Source organism: Calliphora vicina, chromosome 1 (genome assembly GCF_958450345.1).
Source record: "Calliphora vicina chromosome 1, idCalVici1.1, whole genome shotgun sequence".
NCBI lineage: Eukaryota > Metazoa > Arthropoda > Insecta > Diptera > Calliphoridae > Calliphora > Calliphora vicina.
This window is the reverse complement of record NC_088780.1, coordinates 107,037,089-107,054,187: the sequence shown is the minus strand read 5'-3', so window position 1 is coordinate 107,054,187 and position 17,099 is coordinate 107,037,089. Positions and strand designations below refer to the sequence as shown.

The following is a 17,099-nucleotide window of genomic DNA, read 5'->3' as shown; positions in this document are numbered from 1 at the left end:
GATGATTCGGGAAAATTCAAGAGGAGAAGGTTAAATATTTTTTTTAAATTATATTTATTTTTCTGTTGATATCAAAAGACATTGGAACCCATGAACTACATAAGACACTGTGCTCAATGATAATTTGCCATTTTTTGTAGCATAATGTCAAGATACGCTAACATTTTTTAACATATTGCATGGAATACAAGACTAAGTAAGATTTACGGTAGTTTAACATTTTTTAAACAGACACATTAAAATTCTTTTTACAAATAATACTTTATTTTATTCAAAATTCTATGTTCATATAAATGTACTTAATTTTCAGTTAATATTAAAGTCTATTTAACATTTTGTTCCCATTACAGCTGAACTGGGTGATTATGACCAAAGACGCCATTCCAAAGGTTATGTATCTGAATTTCGTTTGCTACCGAATCAAAGTAGCGAACTTGAAACACGGGTCGCTGAATTACATCAGCAATTAAAAGGAATGTCACCGGCAGCAGCTGAATTAAATTACTTGGACAAAGTGAAATGGCATGATATGTATGGTGTGGATTTACATCCAGTGCTGGTGAGTTTAACATTGTCGCATTTAACAGTTTACTACAAAGACAGAATGGCCAAAAACAACCCTAATTTCATTTTATAATGCAAAACCTCGTATCCTCATGAAGGCAAAAGGTTGGGTTCCAACGAATAATTTTATTACCCAAAACACAAGGCCCAACCAACATGCATACATACAGTCATAGAAAATGTTATGATGTGAGTTTAATGGAAAAAAAAGCAATGAAATTTTGTAACTAATGTTTGGTTTAGAATGTGTTGTGATGATAAAAAGGCACACACGCTTATATTCTTCTCCTGTGTATTTTACTACTAGACATTTTGGTATTTAACACTTTTTCCATGAGGAGTCGAGTCAGTGGCATTTGAAAGATTTTTGGTCTTTGTTTTGGTCTAATTGTGCAGAGAGAAATAAATGAATGAATTGATATAAATATTTTGTTTGTTCGTTTGGTTGGCTGGTTCATTTACATTTTTTTATGGCAGTCTTGATAGAGCATTAGACCATGTCGCATAAATCACCTTGTTTTAAAGGTTCGTTGGTTGGTTAGAGTGCGTAGTCGCATTCTTTACCCCATCTGTCGCTTACTATTTGGCCCCCCTTTTTTCACCAGTTGAAATGTGAATTTGATGGTTGTTGTTTGTTTTTGTTTTGTTGCCATTTTAGTGGTTCCAAGTTCTAATTTTTTTTGGGGGATTTCTTGATAAGAATTTTGTTTTTGCTGTTGTTACACATAATAAAAAGTAAATAAACTAATACACATAAACACCCACCCACACACATACTCATATCATCATATTTTATCGTGGTGTTGCCATTGAAATTTATTAGTTTTACAATTTTCATAAATTAGTATCATGAGTGCGAACAAAATGAACCAACAACATAACAACAATTTTGAAATCATATACCCAACTAAAATGTTTAAAAGGACATTGTAGAAATTTATGTTAATTTTTTTTTTCCTTTTTGCTCCTTTTATTTTGTAACCAACAACGAGCTGTGTAAAGAGGTATGGGGTGCGACTTTAGTCCACATATTTTTATGCGATTAAGTTCATGTAATAAAATATAAATTATGTTTTACATACAATAAATACATCCATCCATTCATTCACACATAAACAAGCAAATTGTAATAAAACATGAATTAAATGCTAGTTTTATTGATATTAAACAAGAATTGTAGACTTTTAGATCTTAACAAAATGTTAATGAATTACGAATCTCTGTAGAATTTTATTGCCACCATTAAGAAAAACAATTATGGAGGGAGTCCAGTTGCGCCGTGCAGTGATAGAGAAAACTTTATCAAATATAGCGTGTGTACATATTAACAAATGGATATTTAATATACTCGGGATAGAAAGGAATAAGCTTGAACAAGTTTTTCTTTGGAGTTATATCCATATAAATATATAAATGTCTTTGTAAGTTTGTTTGTTGGAGCATCACGCCTAAACAGCTGAACCGATTTTTTTGAAATTTGGAACACAGATAGATCCTTACTTGGAAGCGTCAATAGGCTATATGTTTTTTTAACACTTGGACCAAAAAGAGATTTAGAGGGGGAAAACCGGTAATATTGGTACCTGTAGTTCTTAAACAATCAAGAGCAGACGGCTGCACCGATTTGATTGAAATTTGGAACATAGATATTCCTTTACATGGAAGCAATAATAGACCATATAGTTTTTCTTAACTTGGACCACAAAGGGCCAAAAGAGGGCAAAATTTGTACCACCCATACAAAGTAAATAGTTATTTTCGAATATCTGCAGAAGTAAATTGTGACTATCTTCAAACTTTATACGAATCAATTTCGTATCACTGTTTGAAGTTTTACTAAAAATGGGACGGATCGGAACAGGGGGTGTGACACCTCCCATACAAAGTAAATAGTTATTTTCAAATATATGGTGAACTATAATTGTGGAAGTTTTGAAATTTTGTCCGAATAGCACCCTTATCATTTTACATGGTTTGACTGAAAATGGGCGGTATTAAATTAGTGGGCGTGGCACCTACCATACAAAGTAAATAGTTGTTTTCGAATATCTGGAGAACTGTAAATGTAAAAGGCTTCAAACTTCATATGAGGTAATTTCTTATCAGTGCAAGAAGTTAATAAAAACAAGTAAGAGAGCTATATTCGGCTGTGCCGAATCTTATATACCCTTCACCAAATTATACTTTAAAATAAATTTGTTTAAATATTTTTAGGTAAACAAAATTTAATTTTTTTAATTGTTTTTTTATTTTTTTTAAAAAAAGTTTTTTCCAAATTTTTTATTTTAGTTTTAAAATTTTTTTTTTTTTGAAAATAATTTAAGACAAAAAAAATTTTTTGATTAAAAAAAAGTTCTGGTTAAAAAATATTTTTCCCGATTTTGACCCATTGTATGTCCAACTTACTATAGCCTTATCTACATCGTTGCAATGGACTTTGAAATATCTATCATTAGATATCTATATTGACTATATTAATGACTTAAAAAAAATATGTGAAAAATCGAGGTTGTCCCGGTTGTTTGCTCATATCTCCGTTATTAATGGACCGATTTTGCTGATTTTAAATAGCAAACTTCTCGAAAGCATGTCTGACAGAATTATTGAAGATTTGGATCCCGAAGATATCTGGGGTCTTCAGAAAATTGATTTCAACAGACAGACAGACAGATGGACATGGCTTAATCGACTCCGCTATCTATAAGGATCCAGAATATATATACTTTATAGGGTCGGAAATGAAAAATGTAGAAATTACAAACGGAATGACAAACTAATATATACCCTTCTCACGAAGGTGAAGGGTATACAAATGGGAAGAATCGGAACTCGGGTGAGTCACCTAGTTATTTCTAAATATCTTGAGAGCTATAATTACTAGATTCTTCCAACTTTGTCTGAATAGCTCTCTTATCATTTTACATAAATTATCATTTTACATAGAATAGCTGCAAATGGGCTGGAGTGGATAAGTGGGCGTGGAACTTCCCATGCAAAGTATATAGTATTTTCGAATATCTGCAGAACTATTATTGCGACAGCCTTCAAACTTTATACGAATCAATTTCTTATCAGTACATGAAGTTTATCCAAAAATGGGACGGATGGGAACAAGGGGTGTGGCACCCCTTCTTAATTTCTGGCATAACAGGACACTGGTAATTTACAAAAGTTTAAAGACTCTTACAATTAGATTCACTTGATATTAGAATATTTATATATTTTATCTACAATGGTAACAAAATAACTCATTTGAAGCATTACTTTAACTATTATAATAGATAGCTTTCATATCATTATAATGAGTCTGACTAAAAATAGGCGAATCTTAAAAAAAGCTTCAAGATTTTTTAAAATCACTGGATATTTTGTATACCTTCAACGGCATAGTACGCAATTAATCACAAACAAGAAATTACCGTATTAATTATATTCATTTAAAAATCCCACAAATTTAAGAATTGAGTGGCTTGTAATTTCTACATTTTTCATTTGCGACCCCACAAAGTATATATATTCTGGATTGTTATAAATTCGATATTGCCATGGCCGTCTGTCCGCCTTTATGTTGAAATCAACTTTCCGTGGCCCCAAATAACTTACATACGTGGTTCATACATCAATATATCGGGAATTCTTCCGGCTCGATTGATATTTAAAATCGAGAAAATCGGTCCATAAAAGGCTGAGATATAAGGAAAAAACCAGGACAACCTCGATTTTTGACATATTTTTGACTCATATCTAGATCACTCATTAATATAGACAATATGGATATCTAATGATAGATATTTCAAAGACCTGTGCAACGACATATATAAGACCATAGTAAGTTGGACCCTACAAGGGCTCAAAATCGGAAAAATATTTTTTTTAATTTTTTTGTCATAAATTGTTTTTTCCCAAAAAAGATTTTTTAAAAATAAAAAAAAAATTGGAAAAAACTTTTTTTAAAAAAAAACTATTTTTAAGTATAATTTTGTGAAGGGTATATACGATTATATATTATATATATAAGAATATAGCTCTCTTACTTGTTGTATTAAAATTATTAAAAATAATCGCATAAAATCTTAAAATAAGTTTTAAAAAATATTCGATTTTGTCGAATAATTCGAGACAAAAAAACCGATTGTCGAATAACTCGAAAACCGTCCTTTTGTAAATACCGGTTTAAAAAAACCGGAAAATTGGAAAAACCCGGCTTTTCGAATAATTCTAAAACCGGTTTGACAACTCTACATGTGGCCCAAAGTTGAAATTTTAATTAAAAATAGGTCAAATTTCAAAGGGATCCAATTTTTTGAATATGTCGCCCCTAACGTTGTTTTTATACCAAAATGTTCTTCGTAAATATTCCTTAAAGAAAAATATAAAATTATTATGTGTCCTTAAAGAAAGTGTTGTATTTTTAAATGGAAAATCGTTTATTTTTGGATCCATAATTGACATTGCTCTGAAATTTTGTATGTATTATTGATAAATTTAGTTCTCTAACTAACAACAAAAATCGAGTCTATTCGGTCCAAAAGTACGCTATATATTTTTAAAAAAGCGGACCAATGTATGGGAAAATTTCAATTTTGTAATGCCTTTAACCCGGAATCAGCATGTTTTTTCAGACCTAGCCGAGCGCTTTCCAAAAATATAAAAATCTTTGAGATCAAATGGAAAACAAGGTGCTATAGCGCCACATTCTACCCAATAGACCAAATAGGCTGGCATTGATTGCGCTAATATCTTTATTGGTAGTGTTGGACAAATGACTATGCCAAGTGAGCGCCCTGTCAAGTATTTTAACTCAATAGATGAGTCATTTTAAAGACGACTCTATAAGTCTAGTAAATGGTACAATAATAGTCCTGGCTGGGTGGATAGTCAACCCTTTCCTCGCACCACTTGATGGTTAACTAAACACCGATCTGCTTCCTTTACAAAATCTTTACGTCTTTCCATTTATATTTTCATTTTATATTTTCATTTCATCATACTAGCAAAACTACTTTAAATTAAAGCAAGTATGTAAGTTCATTAGAGTAACTTGTGCAAGCCCACAAAGTACTTGTTACGAACCAAGAGAAATTCCAATGAACAGATTGTCTTAAAGCTGGTTATCTTAGAATGAACTGACATTTGATCACTGTGCTAAATTTCTTGATTTCTAATTTAGTCATTTGTTTGTGAAAATTATATTCTGACGATATTTATAAGACGCTCATGGATTGTGCGTCTCAGTCACACTAGTTTAATGTTATAAGTACATCCGTTGCCAAAGTATACCCAGAATTTTAGTTGTCTTATTTCACTACTTTCCATATACGAAGTTTCTACATATGGACCATAGCGTCATAAGAACATTTGTAAGCATATCCAATATTTCCATTTTTCGTCTAGCCGATTACGTATGTTGTTTCTGACTCTTGGAACATTTTAATTTTACCAGGCCCAGAGATAAATTGGATGATCTAGCTAAATCTGTAGGTTGGATGCTACTGTTTCACCGAGTACACATAGCATTCCACTACAGTTTAAATACAAATGAACTATCTCACAATTTTTATTACAAGACATATAAAACCCATTTACCTCCACTTTCTTTCAATTATCCTTAAAATAACCTTGAAGAGGGATACACATAAATTCCCTTTGAGAAGAGAGCAAATTAAAGGAAAGTTTTAGTTGTCTAATAATACATCAAGCAAAATTTTCATTAAAGACGATTGGATATTATATTAGTAAATATGTAGTACTATTTAACTCTATTTTTTTTTTCATTTACTTAAAAAAAGTTCTAACATTTCTCTTCTATAACAACGCTTTTTTGAAGATAATTAACTTTAATTTATTTCACACTTCCAACAGCAGCAGCAACAAAAACTTATTACATAATACTACTATTTTATAAGAATAACTAGCATGTCCTTAGAAAATTCTTTAGAACTCTTTTACTTGGAAAACTTATTCAAATTTATCAACTTTTCATTAACTTAATTACAAACACTATTTAAACAAAAAAGAGAAATTCTTTGGAAAAAACCAAACAACTACTAAACTTGGTAACAGTTTGTCAACAGTTTTTATGTATTTTTTTTGTTCAAACACGGAAAAATTCCTTAGAAAACATCTTTGAAATATGTACAAGAACAAAGAGTTATGGAGGATATATACAGCTCTTATTTATATTATAATGCATTTTTTGCTGTTCTTTTTTTTATTTTGCAGGGTGAAGATAGTGTCGAATATTTTCTTGGTCTAACGCCAAGTGGAATCGTGGTGCTGCGCAACAAGACAACAGTAGCTCATTATTATTGGCCTCGCATAGCCAAAGTTTATTATAAAGGACGTTATTTTATGCTAAGGATAAGTGATAAAAATGTAAGTATGTAAATTACTTTGAAGCTTTTATTTAACACAAAAATATATTGTTTATTATCAAAGGCGTTAAGAGAAGTTGTAAAATTGCTAACAAGTTGCAAGACATTTTTATCATAATTTGTGAGCAAAAGTTTGTCAAGATAAATACAGCTGAAAAAGAGAAGAAAAACTATAAATATTTTTTGCTTTTAAAGCTTTTGTTCACATACAATAGATAAAAAAATGGATTTATTTTACTTTTTCTTCATACCAAATAAGTACCCCTGAATTTTGTATTTTCTTTTCTCTCCATTTATAGAACGAGTTAAGTACTTATGGCTTTGAAACACCTCGCAAATCAGCCTGCAAACATTTATGGCGCTGCTGTGTGGAACATCATGCATTTTTTCGTTTAATGCGTATTCCACCAACGTTACCAAATTCTCCCACAAATACTTCAGATATTTTTCAATTGGGTAGCAGACTGAAATGCAGGTAAGTTTCTCTTATTTCATTCCAAAAAATCTGTCAAGTTTTTAAGCATTACTTTTCATGACAATGACTACAATGATGATGGCAACGAAAATATTATTTCAAAAGAATTGTGAAGTGATAAATTATGGGAATATTTTAAGTGAAATATTTAAAAGAAAATATGAACGCATGTAAATTGTTTGTTGGAATTTTGTTTAAATGAGCATAACGAAAAAAGGCTGTAAATATGAAAATTTTTTTAATAGTAAAAGTTGAGAAATATTTATGTTGGTAAAAAGTACTTTTTTTGTTGGTTAAACTATTTACATCGTTTAAAGCATGCACATGAAATTTATGTTAAAAAACTGAAGATGAAAACATAGCAGGAAAGTAGTCTTGTATAAATAGTTCATGAGTAAAAAAATTCAAATAAGGATTTTTCACAGAATGACAAATCTGTGACAAATTTTGTTTTTAAATGTTGGCCATAGTCCAACTTAGGTCTTTACGGAATGAAAAATTTACCACGCCCATCTTTCCGCCCACTTTTTTCGATTTATCCAAAAGCGGAAAATGTTCATAGTAATCCAATTTAAGTTTTTACTGAAAGAAATATTGACCACGCCAATTTTTTCGATACATCCAAAACCGCAGGGCGCCTGGACCGATTTAATGTCATAATCCGAATTAGCCCGCAAAAGTTTTTTTGTCCACGTCTGTTCGTCATCGATCTGTTATCACTCATATTTCAAATATCTTAAATCATTAATAATTGGCCAATAAGCGTTTAATCAAGAAAAGGAGCTCGATCTGTGATCACTCATATTTCTGAACAAAAATCGATTTTTTATATAAAAACTCAAAAAATCTAAATTCGCTAATAACTTTGCCATTAAGCGTCTAATCAAGAAAAGGAACAAAAATCGATTTTTTTATATAAAAACTCAAAATATCTCGCTAATAACTTGGCCAATAAGCGTTTAAACAAGAAAAGGAGCTCGATCTGTGATCACTCATATTTCTGAACAAAAACTGATTTATTATATAAAAACTAAAAATATCGAAATTCGCTAATAATTTGGCCAATAAGAGTCTAATCAAGAAAAGGAGCCCGATCTGTGATCACTCATATTTCTGAACAAAAATCTATTTTTTATATAATAGCTCACAATATCTAAAATCGTTAGTAACTTGGCCAATAAGCGTTCAATCAAGAAAAGGAGCTCGATCTGTGATCACTCATATTTCTGAACAAAAAAATATAAAAACTCACAATATCTAAAATCGTTAGTAACTTTTCCATTAAGCGTTTAATCATGAAAAGGTGCTCGATCTGTGATCACTCATATTTCTGAACAAAAATCGATTTTTTATATAAAAGCTCACAATATCTAAAACCGTTAGTAACTTGGCCATTAAGCGTTTAATCAAGAAAAGGAGCTCGATATGTGATCACTCATATTTCTGAAAAAAAATCGATTTTTATATAAAAACTCAAAATATCCAAATTCGTTGTTGCAAGACTTAGCTTTTTGACAACAGACTTAGGTTCGTTGTCTCTCAGTAACGCTTCATTGTATATTTTATTCTATGACCATAAGATTCATTGTACATATTGTTACGAAATTGTACTTTAAAGTTGCATAATGCTTTCAAATAGCAGTGCCCAAACTTTAACATATCTGTGGGCATTATTAACATTGAATAAAAGCTTTCAGTTGACCATTGATCGTAAGTATGGCAACGCTGTTTGCTGCGACCGTATATTCGAATTCGAATATACAGTTAAGGAACATTGTAGAAATAGAGCTTTCTAGATGGTAATGCAGTGTTATAAATAGTGGCAGAGGTTGCAGACGTGAGTGAGTTTATCGGAGACGCTATTTGAATAAACATCAACTGAGTGCCTTAAAGTGTGCTGTATTTTAAAGTGAATTCGTGTACATTATAAAGTGTGTCTTTATTTCTGCGAATTTATAAGCGTATATAAAAAACATTGAGTGACTATTTAATTCTGTTGTTGTACATTTTAAATAAATAAAAAGTTGTTACAATTTTCAAACTACTAAACGGCTTTTATTTGCAATCAAAAGTATCCGGTTTATTTAAAGGAAATAAACCAACGTTTTCAAATGGTTAAAACGTAAAATATTTTAAAATCAAATGTAAATCAAACATAATCCAAACCTATATGAATAAAAATTATTCAACAATACGTTTTTTTTTTTCTTTTAACTATTTTTACCCATTTCAAACCGTTTCTCACAAATCGTACACAAGCATCTTTTTTTTTAATTTGACAGGACAACGTCTGTCGGGTCAGCTATTAATAAACTAAAAGTTCCCATTTTTTTTTTATTTCCTCAAGCACAAGGTCTTCAAAGACGCTTTACCTACTAGTTTCTATATTCCTGGCGAGTACTTTGAGTGAATAATTTAAATGTATTTTGTTACAATAACAAAACACTCGAAGTACTCGCACAGAATATAGTTACAAGGAGTAAACCACATATCCGAAACGAAGTTCTACAGTCTTTCCTTGAAGTACGAGACCTCCAAGAGGATTACCGGTCTCCTTGAGGGAAACACTCTCATTAGGTTATCTAAATACATGTATATGTGATGTGTAGTAGGGATAAGTGATCGTATCGAACATGAAGCCATACGAATATGGTCTTTGAGTCTTTAACAGTCCCAATCAGGCAAGTAGTGACACTGGGCTGGTGTTTATGACCCTAAATATCAAAGCGTATGTAATAAGGATTTTCGCAATAGTCTTTCTGGAGGAGATTTTCTCCATCATACTTTTTTTAGGAGCGTTTTGGGAGAAGCTAGTCAATATTTTGGCTGGTCATTATCCTCTTGTAAAGTGAGATGGCGAGTGGTCAAGTATTTGTAACGATAGGGATGACTGCTGAGCAAACCAAGTGAATATATCAGAGGATAGAGTTCGTTTGAAACGGAATTCGATCTCCAAATGAATCAATAATTCATATTGATATCATTGGATATTAACAGGTGCTGAAAAAGCTGTTTCACCTCTGTCGGTCTTTACTATTGGTTAAAGTGGCACATTCTATTTTACTTATTGTTATAATTAAATAAAACCGGGAATAGTTCATGCACAATAGCTGGGCGGAGATCTTGCATCAGAATTTAATAATTGGGGTGACTAAGACGGTGAGATGCCAGATGGAACTGTCTGATCAGCAACACATTATCTTGCTATACTGACATGTAACAGATAATTTTTCGTCATCCTGATAAAATCTGTCGCAACCGTTGTGACACTGGAACTTCTATTAAGTCTAGAAGAAAAGTTCAATATTTCCTCAAAAATACATTCTCGATATTCCAGATCACATATAGAAAAAGCAGATGATGCTTTTAATGACTATAATCACAATATTTTAAATTTATTCAAGGTCTTGGACATTATTAGCTATGACCTTTTGCCATCTTTCTGCCAACATATGGATTCCGAGCCAAAAGACCAGTTCATCTGTCGAGGCCAAGAACGAATCAAGCCAATACTCTGTTCCAAAGTGAAGCGTATACCAGAGTGAGCGTTCTGCATCGATCGAAACAAATAGTAGTTGGGCTGGTCAAGGCTGGACGATTCGGCTGAATGTTGCCAATTTTTCATCACAAGTAATGATTGGGTGCGAAATTTTAAAATTGTCTTTCAAGGTCTCTCGGCGTCAATTCGTATGGCACCCAATTTTCAAGCTTTTGGAATCTTGCTGCTCGCAAACTTTTTAAAATTGCTGCTTGAGTAGCTCCCAATGAGTTTGCAAGCTATCTTCATTTAGTAATGCCTCCAATTCTTGGTCTACATACTTTTATGGTTGGCCAGGGCGATCTTTGTCTTTCGTGTCAAAATAACTACTTCTGAACTGCACAAACTATCTCACGCACGTTGAAACCGATGGAACTTGGGTGGGCAATCGGAGTGCTTCAGCGCAAATTTTTTTCAAATTGGAGAAGTAAAGCAAAACTTCACGCATATGACGCTTTGTTCTTACAAAATTCGTATATGAATTGTATAATTGAGAACGTATTTTCCGATGATTTTACCTTATATTTTTGTCCAAGTTATGCAACATGAAAAGTATATTTTCTTGTTAATGATCTCAGCAAAATAATGAATCTTATTATTGATACAGATTTATTTAAACAAGTAGATGACTTCAATCCAGACTGTTACAAAAGTCCTATAAAATATTATATATTAATAATTCGAGATATAACATTCTAAGGAGCTCAAGACTTAAGCATACTTTTTCTGAACTACATGAGTCTTCTATATTGTTAGCATGTGCGATATCAGCCAAACCATTTAGTATATTAAATTAGTAAGTATATTTAAATTATTCACACAAGGCACATGATGAGAAGGTGTCTGTATTAATGTTAGAAACTTATGTTTTCCCTTCAAAAGCCTACCTCTAGCCAACTCTAACCAAAACATTTATTATTTTATTGCTAATTATCTTAATGGTTTATTAAGAGAGAAAGAGAATGAAATTATTTGTGCATTACACTAGACCGCACACATTTAACCATACAACTAAACACACGACTAGTATGGGACCGGCAAAGTCAAAACAAAAGTTTTACTATTTAATTTGTTTAACAAAACTTTTAGTACTTGCAACACACACACTCCTCATAAAGGAGAGAGACAGAGACAGAGACAGAAAAAAACAAAGTTTGAATTTTGCCAGACAGAACAGGGAACATGTTAATCTACAAAAACTCAAATGAAAAACACATTTCCTAATTAAATTACTTAAAAAACAAACTTTCGAGAAGGAAAAAAAAAACGAAAACGAAAAAGAAAAACGTTCATATTGCAGTTATTCTACAAGATGCATGTGATGCTAGCTGCATAGACACACTGTGTCTATGAAAGTTTTCTTAACATTTTCATGGTCATTACCATGTAAAGTTATGATTTAGTTTTAGTGACAGACACATTATTAAATTGAAAAATATGCTAAGTTTTTTTATGTTCATCTTTTAAACTATTTAAATTATCAAATAAATTTCATTATGATGAGGCAAAGAGTTTTTGGGAAATGAAACAGGTTGTTGGTAACTTCTTTACAGTAAGAATTATATGAATAAGTTATGGATTTTTTTAGAATTTGAATGAATAACTAATGTTGAAATCAACACGCCGAAGCAATATACAAATTGGAGAATTTATTTTATGATGTTATGTGCTAAATGTAATGTGTTTGACCACTATTAAACTTTTTTTTTCCATTACCCCTCTTGAAAGCATATGGCTTCCACAAAGCTCTCCATCTTACACGATTTGTTGCAGTTTTTTTTGCGATTTCCCATGTAAGATTCACTATCCAAGTTTTTTGGAGTATCGCATGTCTCCATGTAGTCTTTGGTCGACCACGGCTTCTTGAAGCTTGAACTCTAGCGCAATCCTTGTTATACTGTCTGAATAGTATGGCCGATCCACCTCCATTTCCTACGTTTTATTTGTGTTAGTATGGGTTGCTCGTTGGTAAGGTTCCAAATATCAGTGTTGCTGATGTTCTTAGACCAGAATATTCTGCATATGATTCTGAATCACTTGTTGATTAATACCTGTAGTTTTTGCGTGATGATGTTCGATACTAACCAAGTTTTACTTCCGTACAACAGAAGCCGCTCTCACATTATTGAGCCTATTACTTAAGTCTGTTTCAGCGCCGCCATTCGTTGATAATTTACTGACTAGAAGCAGGTGATTTCTACATATTCAACTGGTTGGACTTGTAGCATGATGTTATCGGTGCTAACGTTGTTGATTCTCATATCTTTGGTTTTCTTGATATTTATCTGAAGTCCAACATTGAGTGCCAATCTTTTACTTTTGTTTGCAAGTTGGTGATCTTGTGCTAGAGTAGACAAATATCATCCGCATAATCCAATTCCTCAAGTTGACGTGAGAGGCTCCATGTTATTCCTCTTCTATCTAAACAGACTTCGGTCATGATGTCATCCAGCACTATATTGAATAGCAGGGGTGATAGGGAATATCCTTGTTTTACTCCAACGTTTGTATGAAATGGTTGGCTTATAATCCTGTTTTATTAAACATAAACAGTCTCGTAGGAAGACGTGAAGTAAACAGATACAGAAAACACGGCTACAAGCCAAGGAATGCGTTAGTCTCCTTAAGAACTCGAAATAATCCTGATACTCGAGGAAGCGTGACCAATACAAACATTTATTGCCACAAGTTGATCAATTAGGGCATGGTTCCAATATATCGATCCCTAACCGCGAAAATATATTAAGAGAAGCTTTTTATGTGATTGTTTGCTTGGTTTAATTAAATGCAAATATATGGACGATGTGAATTTACCCATCATTTGTTTTCTATTGGCAACAAAGTGCAACAACGAATCTGCTCCATTCGGTCCGGTTTAATGACGTCTACAGGTATGATATGGTGTGCATACACTTCGTGTCCTTCCTTGTGCAGTTGATGGTGAAAGCCTGAGCAGTGTGTGACCACTTCAATGCCATTTTCAGTTTAAAATTTCAATAGGGCTTGGGAGCTGATTTGCTTGTCTCCAAAGTTCCGTAAAACTTTAACGATATCGGGTAATAAACACTTGAATTGAATTTACGTCATGTTCTGTTGTATTCCACGTCTCACGTGCATAATGGAGCTCTGATTTGGCACAAGATCTGAAGAATCGGTTGATTTACGATTTACATTGGCCTGCAAGATCGCCAGATCCGCTCCAGACTTGTTTCTTTTAGGGTATTTAAGTCATTCGTCTATAATAATAAACCACAAACGCTGGAATATTCATGAATTTATCTTCTGAAGTTTTCACCACAATGTAACATGCATATAGACATCTAATTCTTGTATATATTTAAGTTGTTGAACTGAAAGTTTGTGTAAGAGTACTTGTTAAATGGCTCTTAATCCAATATCCAATATAATTTAATCATTTACGACTCTAGTATATTTAAAATTTAAATAAAACACAGCAATTACTTTGAATATACTATGTAGCTAAATTGTCTGCCTTAATAAACATTATTACATTTAAAACCTCAACATTTCTTTTATTCTCTTTCTATTCCTTTTATTTTTTATAGCAAAGAGAAATCATCAAAAGATTCTTTATTTATTAATCGTTCACCTCCTGCCTTTGTGCGTGTTCCCTCGAAACGTCAGCCACGACGTGTAATGGATGATTTCTTAAATGGCTGTAAAAAATCAGAGCAATTTGGTGGCAGTTCAGCATTTTTAAATGCCAAAAATGCGAGGTGAGTAAACATGAGATTAGAAGATAAAGATAGAATGAAATTGAAGGGAAATACACATAGAGGGGAAACTAGAAAAAAACTCAAATACAAAAATTACTCAAAATAATCACACATGCGAGTGTTGTTTTTGTTTTTACATATTTTTTTTTACTTTCCCCTTAGGTTTTTGGCAACTGAGTTAGGCCTTTGACAGTCGAGTTTCCGATCTCTGTATATGTATTTATCTATGTTTAGAGCCATGAGTTTAAAAATTAAATAAATTCATGCCACAAAGTCATTTTGTCAAATTCAATTATTTTGTGTATTCATATTACTGCAACCTAAGTGCTGAAGCTTTATTTACTTATTCGCAACATACAGCAATTGTTTTTTTTTTTGTGTCTAGACATTACAAGAATCAATTTTATGCCTCAAAGTAAAGAACTAATGTATATCTTTCCAAGAAATTAAGTAATAAAATAAATTGTTAAATTCTTGTTCAAAGCAGCCAAGCATACGTGGGTTGTTTGTTAGATTACAGTAGACATTCACATTATTAATTCAACTTTTACAGAAAGTTGGGGAAATTAATAGAAAATAGTTGTCGATGGCAAACAAAATGTGTTGTGTCATTTTATACTTTAACTGCTTGAGAGATTTACAGGAAAATCTATTGAAGGAACTAGAAATTCCAGCGAAATACATGTTAGTTATTTTGAATATAAAGTGGAAAATTTAAATAAGTTTTACATTAGATAATTTCTTTTGAAATGGGATGGTTTAAGGGAAGTTTGTTAACATAAATAGCTATATATATAGAAAATAAAGTTAGTTAGATTGTTATTGAAACCTTTATTTTTAGGTTAAGTATTTCAGATCAGTCTATCCGATATGTATTCTTCGTTTTGCTGCCAGTAAGTCCATGTAAGGAGTTCCATTACATTTTCTATAGGCATTAAACAGTGACCACAGCTTTTAAAAACAATTCGAGTCTCTTAAAGGTAACATTTCATACTTTTTTATCCAAAGGAAATTGCTCTGCATCTCAAGCCCAGTACATCAAGAGCTTTAGATTGTTTATGACTCATCATACATTTCTGAGTCTGAGTGAGCAATAAAATCGAGCCAGATAGCTTCAAATATAGTGGATAGAACGCCTTTGATAACTCGTCAGAGATTATATTGTCAAATTAAGGCCTGCTTTAGTTAGTTCCCAATACCTGCTGTGTATATTCGTCGGATGAGCTGCTTTCTCTTCCGCAATACAATATTAATTGAAAGAGAGTCCGAGACCCGTTAAGGTTATGTTGAGCAGAGTATCTTATGTTGTATTCAGGCCTCGTTATACTCTCAATTTACGGCACCTGTAATCTCAGATAGGACGTCGAATATTCACCCAATAACACATGTAAATTTGCGTAATGAGCCAAACATTCACAGAGAACATGAAATAATGCCTCGTTCGTAAGATCCCGGCAGCTGTCACCAGTAGCCAATGGAAGAGATTTTGAGTCTATTTGATAGTTAACCGATGACCCGTTAATATTGTCATCAACCTCGAAATATTTTTTTTTATATTCTGGCCATGTTTTTATCTCCTCGGATTGTATCCGTAGCTGTCCGAGCCGATCTCGCTATCAGCTATATAATTTGCGCCTTATCTGTATTCCAGCATATAACCCGCTATGTTCTATTGCTCACTCAATGTAAGGGAAATTAAAGTACTGTTCTGTCTACAGAACTCTTATTTACACTGACGGACATGTATAGCGTCAGGTTTTCGATACAAATTCCTAAAATTTCTATCATATAGTTCTCTGTATTCCTCTGTGATCGCCAGCGTCGCTGTCTGAAATGTACTTGCATCATATGAAATACGGAACGAGGACACTATCCCATGGCAACTAAAATGAAGATACTTAAATGAACGAATCCACTACACTTCTAGTATCCAGTTTAATGGAATCTAAGTAACTCGCTAAAAGTGAGATCTGCTCCCTCTATGTCCACTATCACAAAATCCAGAACTACCAAATATTTGAAATCATATATAGGCCAAATTTATATCGCAGTCGGATTATTACTCTATCACTTTTAGGAATTGGCTTTATATAAGTACTCTGATGATACCAACGCACTTTCAATAAGTTATCAACTTATTTCTAAACCACTTTTTTATTCCAATTAATAATTAAGCATTTCTCAATGCTAAATTAAATTTTATACAGTTGAAAACAACAACACTCGTTAATCACATCCGATAATTTCAAGACACAATCAAACATTTTGTACACCGCTCCTTTAACAACATTTATCTCCGAACACATCTAAGATTGTGTACAGGAATTTGTTATTAAATTCAAATTATTATCTCTTTTCCGCAATCTTTATTCAAAATCTACAAGATTGACGCTGTGGAAACACCGCAATTT

At 32.3% G+C, this 17,099-nt stretch overlaps 1 protein-coding gene across 2 annotated transcripts in view; it reads left to right on the top strand.

The window, feature by feature from the left end:
• Positions 1 to 17,099, top strand: part of LOC135963542 (band 4.1-like protein 4) — a 131,803-nt gene that overhangs the window by 56,981 nt on the left and 57,723 nt on the right. For both annotated transcript variants that reach the window (XM_065515455.1, XM_065515454.1), the window contains exons 5-8: positions 351 to 559; positions 6,787 to 6,939; positions 7,238 to 7,413; positions 14,518 to 14,688. In XM_065515455.1, the coding sequence (XP_065371527.1) occupies positions 351 to 559; positions 6,787 to 6,939; positions 7,238 to 7,413; positions 14,518 to 14,688 (709 nt within the window). The remainder of the gene's footprint in view (positions 1 to 350; positions 560 to 6,786; positions 6,940 to 7,237; positions 7,414 to 14,517; positions 14,689 to 17,099) is intronic.